Genomic DNA, 12,813 nt, shown 5'->3' on the forward strand with positions numbered 1-12,813 from the left:
TCTACACTGTGTTGTTAAAAAGATTAATAAGGAAAAGACAGTGAAAAGATATCTCCAAGCTCATGAAAACCCATCTTCACATCCTGTAGAGAGTGATATGTAAATTTGGGAAACCTGCTGGGGTCAATAGCTCAGTGCTCCCTGAAGGAAAATGATTTCTAGGCAATAAACCTCCAAAAAGCAGGTGAAAGAAAAGCAAAACTGGTATCACTGTAAGCTATACTGTTATGTATCCTGGAAGGACAGGACAGAATACTTTTTTCCTTGAAGATGTTTCTTGGACTTGGTACTGATATGCATCCCTCAGCAATTCCTTGAGTTGCTGGGCTCTTAGAGTTCTTCTTATTTGATAAAAGTGGATATTCCACCATCTGTGGTAGGCATACACAATAGCAATTAGTGTTAATGATTCGGTTTAATAAATTATATATATTTTTTTCCTTTAGAAACAGTGCATTCAGGCTCCAGTGAAGTGCAGTGAAAATCTAGACTTCTCTCTTTCTGTTAAATGTCTACAGATTTCTACTCCATTTTAAAACACATCCCATGACATTGGCTTTTGGAATCATAAAGAGATTTTGTTATAGGAGAGCTCTACAATACATTTCATCCAATAACTTCCCAAAGTCTTGAAGCTGCACAGTGAACTAATGAAAGGCACTGTACTATGGCTATTTCACTTTCCATTCTAAGGATCATATTTTCAAGAGTATTGTGTCTATTTCTTCTTTCTAGTATCTTATATGGCCAGATGATTAAACAATCTGTCGTTTTTGCAAACACAGCTCGATTCCCATTCTCATAAGGTTATTCACTTTAACAAAAGTACACCTGTTGCTTTGCTAGGCAGTAAGAGAAAATATTTGGAAATAGAACTCTTGTTAAAGTGGAAGATGAACTGTTCACACATGAGAACTAGAGGAGACACTTGTGGTTCTCATGAAAGATGAAGTTATCTTCACAAAAATGACATAACCTATATGCCATAGCTAGCATGGACAGCTACAGCAAGGGGTTGTCAGGTAGTATAAACACAATGCTGATGTTTCTGTCTATATTGGAAATGAGTCTTACTGTGTGGTCAGCTACAGGTTATTCAGTACTACTTGAAGTAACAAAAATTATATATTTTGTTGAATATAATAGCTGAAAAAGATGTAGTTCTTCAAAATAATTGGGAATGTTGCAGTGAGTGTATTTGTTCTGGGTTTAAATAAATAAATAAATAAATAAAAAGTTAAATACAAGGAAGGCCTTTCCCTTATGATAAATTCACAATGGTTACTTTATATTGAAAAATTATTCCTTTGGGTTCTCTCTTTCCTGGTAAATCTATGAGATAGACTGTTGTAACATGAACAGCTTCTTTGAAAAGATTATGCACAGTTATGTAGTGGTAGCAAGTAAAAAACTTGTAAATTGATTCAGTCTGAAAAAGTAACGCTTAGCAACCAGTTGTGGCTAAACCTTCTGAGTCATTTTTCCCTATGCACTGCAGAGTGCACTGAAAGTATTATTTTCTTGGATTGTTAAGAGTCATCTTTAACAAATCAGTGATACAAACCCTAAGCCTTGATATTATTATGATGAAATTGCATAACTGGGCCAAATTCAACATCACTCATGAAAGGCTCTATGGCACTTCTATGTTGTACCTTTCTTCCTAGTGAAGTTTAGACACAATTAGTCAATCACAGGAAGCCACTGAGATATTATATTGGGATGACACATATGCTGTACTGCCCTTAATGACTGACAGTCAGTCCTCATGGTTCGGCTGCACTTTGTCAGCAGAGATTGCTTGGCTGCTATTCTCAGATAGAGTGGGCTCCTGAGCTCATTCATTCTTGGTTCAGACATTTCTGGACAACTGGCAGTATATGCAGCCCATTAAGTATATGCAGCCACTGTGCTGCATGAAGGGAATCTGATTCCTAATTGGGGCATTCAGGAGCAAGTACAAATACTTAATATAATAAAAATTATCTGCCAAATAATCCCACCCAGATCATCAAGGACCCCAGACTTCCTCTTTCCATTGAGCAGTCTCAGAGTATGATGTTGTTGCCCATTACTGCTCTCCTTTTTAGAGTATGTCTATAATGCAGTATCAAGAAGTACTTCTCACTTTTGGAATTTAGCTGCACATACTGAATAGTCCAAACACTCTTTGAGGATGTGACCTATGAGCCCTCTCACCTTCCAGAACGGTTCCTTGGTTCCCGTCCATACAAAATTTACAATGGAGAAAGAACCTGCTCTAAGTAGGTGACAGAGCAGACAGGGGAGGAAAGCAGGCACAATATCATGCAATATATCAATCCTGCCATTGTGTACTCAAAAAGAGAAATCCAAATTCAATCTCTGTATTCATGTATTCTTTTCTAGTAGAGTTCATTCAGGCGATTTCTTGTCTAAGTATTTTGACCAATCTTAGCAAGAAGCTACATAAAGATACAGATTTTCTTTTTCTGATGATACTGCTTTTTCATTTCCAAAATGATGTCAAAGAAACAAGTATTAACTTTTGGTATAAAAATGCCTAGCTCTTGTTAACATGTGCAGTATATCTCAGGTCGCCACAGTAGTGAAGTTTGTATGTCAGTATAATATACCAGTTACAGCCTACAGATGCTTTGCTCGTCAATATGAACTAAGATCAGTAAATATGACATTAGAAGAATTAAAAAACAAAACAAACAAACAAACAAAAAACTCTGGGAGGCAGTCTGTGTTATTTCAACAATACTACAGTACTATAAGGAATCAAGTTGAAGTAGCTAGAGTGAGTGGATTGTATTTTTCTGTGATTTTTTTAAATTATGATGTTGCATCCCCTACTGCTTGCAGCATTCATTTATAAAATTTCTTCCTAAGAAAAATAGTAGCTGTGTATTTTACTGCGAATCAGAAACACAAGACAAAGTAGTCTCTCCTGATGGAACTACGTCTTCAAAAACAGAGCGAATACTCCAGAGTATTCTTTCAACTTACTTGGTTTCACATGACTTCCTGCTGATGTAAGACTTTAAGGTGAAAGATTAAGAGTCATAGTCACTTCTACATAAACACTTATTGCCTTTAAATTCTTTCATAACTGTGCTGAGGAGTGAACAATATACAAAGCACTGTTTTAGATTATATGTATATTAAAAAAAAAAAAAAAAGTACATAAAAGTACATAGAAAACAAATAGAAAATGTAGCACATACTCTTGCCAGATAGAATTTTTATAGAACTGTTTTTTCAGGGTGTCTAGCAAACTATATGTTTTCTTTTAAGATCTTGTTGTATCTTTAATACAGATATAGACATATTAATTGAAGTTTCAATAAGACTACAGAACTGAAAATTGGAACAAATTTTCTTTTCAGCTGACAATACAACAGTTTTTATTTATTTTTATGTATCTACTCCACTTAATACTTTTGTACTACTTAACACTTTTCCCTCACTCTCAGCAGAACAAGCAAGTCCCCTTGCTTGTACACCACAAAATGTTTGCTTATAGATTTTTTTTTTTTCCTAATTTATAATTATTTTTGTGATTCTTTAGATTATTTCAATACTTTTAAAATCTTTTGGTCATCATCCAGTCTTTGCATTGCATCATCAAATACTATAAGACAACCACATACAATAACTTAGAACAATCCTGTCTTTTTTTCTGAGTTCTGCAAGCTCTGCTTTTACAGAAAATTACCACTCAAGAATGCAGGACTGACATAAGCTCCCATAAATAATTGTAAAAATTACCTGGTTTCATAAACTTGAAAATAAATAACTAGTACCTTGCTAAATATTGCAGTTCTGCTTACTCTTTCACAAGCATTTGAATGTAAAATTAGGTCTTTGATAAATACTATGATAGGCAACAATGTGTATAAACTAGAATTCCTTAAATATTAATAGAATGAAGCTTGAATGACTATTTCTAGTTAGTCAAATATAAGAAAATGAAAAGATATATCTATAGCTCTCTGTTCAAGAAATGAAGTTGAATGTTTTCCTTATTCAGCAAATAATGTTTCTCTACATACTTTGAATATTCTTGGTATATATCCATTAAAAATGTAGGTTTTGTATTCAAAAATAACATCAACTTGCTTATGTTTCAGACATCAACTCTCTATACCATATAGTTTGATCAAATAATTCCTTCTTCTCTTATTTATTGAAAAACAACAAAACAAAACAAAACAAAAACAAACAAACAAAAAAAAACTCTATCAAAATGTCTCACAATTTAATTTCAAAACAGGGTTCATATCTGCAGCAAGATTTTGTGGCACACATTTCCTTCATCTTGACTTCTGACCATATATTAATTGTTCGTGTTCTTCAATATGTATACTTTATTCAGATATAAACAATCCCATGAAATTAAGTAGATCCTAGACCTAAAATATTCTAAGAAATACCAAGTTAATAATCACATGACTTGAAACAAAAACAAATTCCACCAGACTGAGTCTGCCTGTTGACAGGGATTTGTCTAACACATGCTATTACTTTAGATTTATATTTTGACTAGAAATGTCACTGTCAGCCACTTTTGGTGTTTAGTTATTACAGTATCACAGAATGATGGAGTTTGAACGGGACCTCTGGATCACTTGGTCCAACCTCCAGTTTACCAGGGCAATCTGGGGCAGACTTTCCAGGATCATGTTCAGAGGGAACCTACTGTATTTCAGGTTGTGCCTGTTGCCTCTTGTCCTGCTATTGGTTACCACTGATAAAAGCCTGGCTCCCTCTTCTTTGCAAACTTCCTCCAGCTATTTATATACATGCAGAAGATATTACCTGAGCCTTTTCTTCTCCAGTCTGAACAGTCCCAATTATCTCTGCCTTTCCTCATAAGAGAGATGTTCCAGTCCCTTCACCATCTTTATGTCCTTTCTTTGGACTCTCTTCAGCATCTCTGTTGCAGTTTGTATTGGGAAATTCAATATTGGACACAGGCGTGACCTCACCAATGCTGAGTAAAGCTTTCTTGGTAGCAAGAGCACCTTTCTAACTCATATTCACTTGTCCACCAGGACCCAGTATGTACTAGTGCCTGGGGCTGTTCTACCTCAGGTCTATGAACACCTTGTTGAACTTCATGAGATTCCTGCTAGACCATTTCTCCGGCCTGTCAAGGTTCCTCTAGATGGCACCATTGACCCTCTGGTGTATCCACTACTCCCAGGTTTGTGTCCTCTGCAAACCTGCTGAGTATATGCTCTGCACCATCTTCCAGACTAGAATTGCAGCCAATATTGTTCCCTGTGTTATACAAGTAGTTACTACTCTCTAACTAGACTTTGTGACACAGATCACCATCCTCTGGGCCTGGCTGTTCATCCACCTCTGTTTCCTCATCCAGCCCATTTTTTACAAATTAAGGAAATCTATAGATTTTCATAATTTTTGCCTTGGGCCACTCTGAATTTTCTTTTTCTGCTTGTTTGTCAGTAACTGAATAATCTGGCACATATTTTTACATCTCATAATATTTTTCAAATGTAATTCTGTGCTTCACAGAGACCTTACAGGAAAACCTGTGTTAACTAAACATTGCAGGAATCTATTATTTGTAGAACGGGTTATAATATATCACCAAAGGAAATTTTTGGATACTCTTGTTTGTTTGTTTGTTTTAAGAGAGATGTTCAATGCTGCAGCAAAGAATACCAGAATTTATTGTGGCTTCAAGATCTTCCATTTACATAACTTTTACACATTTATACATTTTTTACATAAATCCCCTGTTTTACAGATTTCATTTTACGAGAGAGATCCCCATTAAAAATAATTAAATAAATCCATGTACTACAATCCTCTCAAGACTTATTACCTCATATTTTTCTCTCTCATTATAGGTGATCAATCTTATTTTTCACAACAAAATTTTTCTGACTTTGGATTCTTCCCTAATGAAACATAGTTTTCATTAGTGCAAAAGAAAAGAGTATCTGGCTATCAGAAGATCTAGCCAGTTAGTATTTAGATATCATTAAAAGGTTTCTGACTCAGCCAAGCTGATAATAACAATTTGATTGAATTACATACAGAAGAGCTGCTAAAGTATAATCTATTTAATAGTAGATTATTTCAAAACCAGACATTTGTTTTGGCAATATGCTTAAACATGGTAGAAATCTCAGTATTTCTCATAATACCTTACTTACAAATCGTTGCTTTTATTATAATAATACTGGTTATTAATGTTATTATTAAATATAATATTAAATATAATGTTATTATTAAAGCATGTTACATACTTTATTAGATTATCACTCTCAAAATCATGTAATCATAGAATCATAAAGGTTGAAAAAGACCTCAGAGATAATATGGTCCAACTGCCCCCCTACCACCAATATTACACACTAAACCATGTCCCTAAGTACAACATACAACCTTTTCTTAAACACCAACAGGGACAGTGACTCCACCACCTTCCTGGGCAACCTGTTCCAATGTCTAGCTATTCTTTCTGAGAAGAAATTTCTCCTAATTTCCAACTGGATCCCCCCTGGCACAAGTTGAGGCTATTTCCTCTAGTCCTATCACTAGTTACCTGTGAGAAGAGGCTAACTCCCAGCTCCCCACATCTTCCTTTGAAGCAGTAGTAGTGAGTAATAAGGTTTTCCCTGAGCATCCTCTTCTCCAGACTAAACAACACCAGTTTCCTCAGCCACTCCTCATAGGACTTTTGTTCCAGGCCCTTCACTGGCTTCGTAACCCTTCTCTGGACACACTCCATGGCCTCAATGTCCTTCTTGAGGTACACAGTACATGAGGTACCAGAGCAGACTACAGGGGGTCCTGGTCCTGCTGGCCACATTATGCCTGACACAAGCCAGGATGCCGTTGGCCTTCTTGGCCACCTGGGTACACTGCCAGCTCATGTTCAGGTGAGCATCAAGCAACACCTCCAGATCCTTTTCCTCTGCATAGCCACTCTGCCCCAAGTCTGTAGCATTGCATGGGGTTGTTGTGGCCAAAATGCAGGACCTGGCACTTACCCATGTTGAACCTCATCCCATTGGCCTCTGCCCATTAATCCAGCCTGTCCAGAAGCCTCTGCAAATGTTGAATGGTTGTAAACACAGCTGAGTACTTGCATGTCCACTTCTAGATCTACCATATTTCTAGAATGTTAACAGATTTTTGCATTTCTGTGTGATTTTATTATAACTGCATTGTTAAAAAAAATGGGAACATATATTCAGATATGTTTTGCGGGTCAAAGTACATGATTGCACTTCAGACATTAAGTTTCTTGAAGGAAGAGATTTTGCAAATTAATTGTAAATATTATAGCAGCAGCTAGAATGAGCTGTACACTATTTGTAAGGTATGCTCAGACTTGGAAACCTCAGAGCAAAAAGTCATTCATGTTTTCTTTCTGACATGCAGTCTGCCTTCAACATCCTCCACATCCCTATCACCCCACCCCCAATCCTTATTTCTAATATGTTAAGTAAGGCCAGTAAATCAGCAAGGAATCTTGCTATCAACACTCCTGTCTATGAAAAACCTTTCATATAGGAGAAATCCTGTCAGAACTTTTTTCTCCCTCTTTCCTCCTCTCTACTTTGTAAATTTGCTGGAGTGTTTTGAGTAGATCAGACTGATCTCTGTAAACTCAGACTAGAAGAAATGTGATGGATACACTAGACATGATTTGAACCAGTAAAGTGTACTTCCTTTAAACACCTTGCTTTCAGCAGTAGATATCAACATATGAGTATATTAACAGAAATATCTAATTACATTTATTATCGTATCTATCTGCTGATCTATAAAACTGAATAACAATTAATACTAATTTCCTATTCACTTATATTTGCAGCCCCTTAAGTTAATGAGTATTTAGTCAGGACTTATATTGTGCCACTGTAAGAGGAAAACTGGGAAATAAAAAAAAAAAAAAGCAGCAGCCTGGTTATAACAAGACAGTTTTAAAAGGTGATTTTAAAACTCTGCTTTTGACAGTATATCCTCATTGTTCAGGCTAAAATTGCTGTTCTTGCTCATAAGACACTAGACTTTGTTTTTCTTGATATTATTTGGTTATAATTGTTACTGTACAAACTAAACAATGGTTAAAGGGGAACAGCTGGTTTTGCTGTATTGGTTTGGTTTTACTCCAGTTGATTTCCAACTGTCAGACTCATTGTTTTTATAGCTTTGGATACATTGAGTCAATCCTGAAGCAATAAGATGAGTTCCATGATTATATTGTATAGCTCAAATTTGACCTTGATTTTCTTTTTGTGCAGTCCTTTTGAGGCCTGGGTGGAATGTGGCCCAGGAGAAGCTTGATGCAGAGTGTTTACTTGTAGATGTTTAACATTGTTTTCAGAAGACCAGATCCTGCAAAATTTCAAGAAAGAAAGAAAGAAAGAAAGAAAGAAAGAAAGAAAGAAAGAAAGAAAGAAAGACAGACAGACAACAGTGGGTTTCTTTTTTGTTCTCTTTCCCATGAAGATGGGAAAAATAACACAGAATTTTCATGTTAAATAGCATAATAGTGCAAGAGATTAAAACAAACAAACAAACAAACAAACAAAAAACAACAGACAAAACAGACAAGACTAGTCTATTTTGAGGAGATAATTGAAATAATTTAGCCCCTTTCACATTTCTGGCAATATATTCAAACTGCAGCAAAATTTTACAAAATGTTGGTTTGTCTATGCATAGCTGTTTATTGAACCATAGATCCATGACCAAACTCATTTCATATAAGTGTTATATCTGGCTATAAAAGCAAAATACAAAGGATCTCAGGCAATAAATATTATCATGTTTATCTTATTAAAAATAACACATGTATTAGACTTATTACCTTGTTAACACAATAAATTCCATGGTAAATTCTTATGATATGTATTCCTGGAATACCAAATTGATTCCTCTGAGAAAGAAAGAAACTCCTTATTTTTGGTAGAGTTGATATTCATAACCACAGAATGAAGTTGTGTTCTAATAATGCTGTTAAATAAGGGTTTCTGAATGGATTTGTAAATATATCTTTTTCATTAGACTGATATCTCTAATTTAACTGATGTTAAAATATCATGTGGGTAGCTGTGTGATGTTCTTGCTTTCTAGTGTGTACAGATTTTGTTTTTTAATTCATTCTTCTGAAAGAGAGTGAGACAGAGAAAATCGTGACAACATTTTTCAAAGCAGGATTCTATAATGGAAAAATATAATAACTTTGCACGGTATTACCAACACTTTCTGCATTAATAATTAGTGTGTTGTCATAGCTTTTTAAGCCCATTGCAAGAAACAAGTCACATTCCAAATAAATAAATGTATAATTATATCACTGAAGTGTCCAGTTTTAATGCATTGATGTTATACACAAGATATTGAACAAAACTAATTTTCTGTTTCTCAATTTTCAAGATCCCGATTTTAAGGACCTTGGAGTTTTGAAACCATTGCCAGGTTGGTATATTGGTTCTTCCTAAGTCTCAGAAGCCTTTGCTTTCTGCTGTAGAAAATATTTTTTTTTTGCTGTTCAGGATTCATTCTTCTGGTATTTTGTTATTTAGTTTGTGAGTTTGAGATGGGAGGACCTGAAGGAATTGTGGAATCTATACAAATTGTCAAAGAAGGAAAAGCTTCTGAAACTGAAGCAGTAGACTGTAAATGGTACATCAGAGCACCACCCAGATCCAAGGTCAGTCCTTTGTCCACTTGCTGATTTGCCACTTAATTTAAGAAATTGACTTTTCTAATATGCTGTGCATTTCTTAATACAGACAGATCTTGTTTAATAACTTTACAGCTTGAACTTGTAAACTGTTTTTTCCTTCTGCTGTTGAAAGGTAATTTTTCACCTCAATCAAAATAACCTTCTTTCTCTATAAATAATGATGTGGGCAGCATTAATGTGCTTTTTGTGCCATAAATAATTTTCTTAAATTCATCTTTAATTTTGCTCATATGTTTAAAGAATTGGTGTGTTTAGTTAAGTGGGAGGTGATCTTATCTAACACAGAGACTATTAATAGAGAACTGCTGGGTCCCTAAGATCATTACTGTTTCTCATCTGGGAATGGTGAAAATGGAGTCAAGGTAAATTAATGTTACTATGTACAAGGTCTTTAGTTCCTTTGTTTTAGAACCACTGACAAAAAGAGATAGTGTTCTCATTTCTCTCTCACCATAATCAGCAAAACAGGTCTTTGTAACACACAGGACAGTGCTGCAATGAATTTAATGATTTTTTATTTTTTATTTTTTATTTTGCTTGAGTTCGTCTCTTATCAGTTATTATTTGGACTAATTGTTGCTGGCTATACTACTGTTTCTCCTCTCTGCAGTTGGAACATCTCTGTGCTCCCATCTACTTTCATTTAGACTGCTAAAGAGAACTCCCCAGTATATTTTTACTATCTGTTTTTTATTGTACTAGAAAAGTTTTACAAGGTATAATTTTTATATCCAATAATCTCTGGATCTTTAAACAGGTATGGTTTTTGTGTGTAATCCCAGAGCAGACTGTATGGAATACATTACACTGTTCCAGCACTGAATATTGAATAAGCAAGATGAAGAGTTTCCAGTAGAGAAAAATGCATTAGTATCAAAAATTTTTCTATTGTGAAAGTTTAGGTGTTGAACAGTTGGCTCATAAGACTACAGATAAATTATTTCCAGAATATGTTTTAGTCTCATATTTTTTACTGTTTGGAAAATTCAATATTCATAAATGTTTCCAATTAAGTAGATGAAGTTTCCAGACTATACATGTGAAATGACTGGACTAATTTATCATTATTACACATTATATACTTAGATATTTGTTGGTAAGAAAACTGATAAACACACTATTAAAATATAGATTCAGCACAATTAAATAAGCTAATAAAATTGCCCTACAGTTTTAATTCCACTGTATTCTTAGTTGGTCAGATAATGTCATCATGACATTCTTATTTGATCTAACTCTAAAGTGCCACATGATTTAAAGTCTTCCTAGAAATGTCATATTTATTTATCTGTAGGATTTATCCACAATTTAGTCCTGATATAAAAAAACAATATATGTAGCCATGTAACTGTAACCATAATGTGTAACAGAATTATGCCACACTACCACTGTCAATAGAGGGTTAGTTCTTTGTGAATAGGTTAGTCTGTGAATTTTTATACTTGGATTTAGCTGTACTTCATCTCAAAAAGCATAGACTAGCAAAAGAGTAAATGGAAGGGAAAGCAATGAGAAAATTCTAAAAGGCATGAGGAGAGATCAAAAGTTTTTAAATATCGCATTAAGATTCTAGTGAAGGAGGGTGTTATGAGACAGTATCTAAAAAGTTTTAATAACAAGGAAGGGCTCCTCTCATGTCCATGGCTCAGACAAGTCATGGTTCTGCATTGGAAAAAGATTGATTTTGGTTAAATGTTAGGGAAAAAAATTATGGAGTGGATTATAAATGATTGGTTAAGGAGGTTTGTTCAGCCAGCATGGCTAACATTGTTAAAGTGGAGGTAAAATGAATAAATAAAGATAAATAAATAACTAAATATTAGACAAACATTACTAATCTTACCTTTAGAAAGAGGGGTGGTCTGGGTCATCTCCTGAAGAATCTTCTTGTTCCCATCTTACAGAATTCTCTGGGTAAAGACATTAAACAATATAACAGCACATAAATCATCATTTCCCAACATGTAAATGAAAGCTTTTTTGGTAAGCTAGGAAAAAAAGCCAATTTTGAAGCCTTGATTCAGTTTGAAGGACAACTAATTTAGCATTTGAACTTTATTAGCCTGTTTTTCATATACATATATATATATATATGTTTATATACACAAACACACGTATGTCCATGGTATTTCCACACTGGGAATGTTTGAAAAATATTCAAGTATTAAGGAACAAATTAATGGATAATTTTTGAAAAAAATCATGTAAGAAGTAAGATCTATGTTAATATTGTTTATTGGTCTGAATTCTGTTGTCCATATTTTACAGTCTGCTTCCTCTGTGCTTATCTACCCTTGAATTAATGACATATTCAGTACAATGTCAGTGACTTCATTCTAATTTATAGCAGTATCCACCTATGAAAACAGGCTTTCCAGCTAAGAACAGTAAGAACTCATCAACTGTCTTTATATCTACATGCTCCTGTACTCTGAGCTGTACTGTTTGTTACTGGGAACTATGCCTAAAAGGTCAGTGTTTCTCAGACAGAATTTGGGATGGCTCCTTACATTTTAGTTTCTTCAACTGTGCCAGAGTGTGAGCTGTTTGCAATTTCATTTGGCTTAAGCTCATCCAATCTAAACTGTCTGCAGAAGGAAGATATAAGTCCCTTCCATGGTTTGCAGTTTCAGATTCAAGCCAAGTCTGAGCTCAACATGTATGCAATGAGATCAGTCCGGGTGTAGGAACTTGAGAGCTCTAAGCCTGAACTTCAACCTGACAGTCTGGGTGTAACATTGCTGCTACTCTCAGCAAGCTAGAATGGGACAGAGAATGGTACATTTCTTGCATATGCTTAAAATACTGAGTCATCACAGATCACCTTGTAGCACAAAAATTAAAATGCTGAAAATGCATGCAGAATGGAAACTTTCTGTAAGTGTAGAAGAAAGCAGAAGGCAGCTTAAACAGAACTTCAATCTTTATGCAGACTTGCAGCCTTATGTTTGATAGTGATGGGTTGCAAAATGTGTGATTAATGCATTCATTTGAAGTCAATTCCTGCTGAGTAAGATAACTGTGAACCTGGAGTTCAGAAATATTGGGGGTTCTGTATTACATGTAGAAGTAGATTTCAATCAATA

The 12,813-nt window shown here is 34.8% G+C and overlaps 1 protein-coding gene across 7 annotated transcripts in view; it reads left to right on the top strand.

Moving 5' to 3' along the window:
* The window catches only part of NETO1 (neuropilin and tolloid like 1), a 71,793-nt gene that overhangs the window by 29,100 nt on the left and 29,880 nt on the right, over window positions 1–12,813 (top strand). For 6 of the 7 annotated variants that reach the window (XR_014689255.1, XR_014689256.1, XM_084508339.1 and 3 more), the window contains exons 5-6: window positions 9,415–9,456; window positions 9,534–9,691. Coding sequence is in view for 5 of the 7 variants with exons in the window: in XM_084508339.1 (XP_084364465.1) it covers window positions 9,415–9,456; window positions 9,534–9,691 (200 nt within the window). In the remaining 2 variants the exon portion in view is untranslated. The remainder of the gene's footprint in view (window positions 1–9,414; window positions 9,457–9,533; window positions 9,692–12,813) is intronic. The other variant, XM_084508340.1, reaches the window with a different exon arrangement.

Source organism: Aythya ferina (genome assembly GCF_964211825.1).
Source record: "Aythya ferina genome assembly, chromosome: 2".
In the NCBI taxonomy this organism is placed as follows: domain Eukaryota; kingdom Metazoa; phylum Chordata; class Aves; order Anseriformes; family Anatidae; genus Aythya; species Aythya ferina.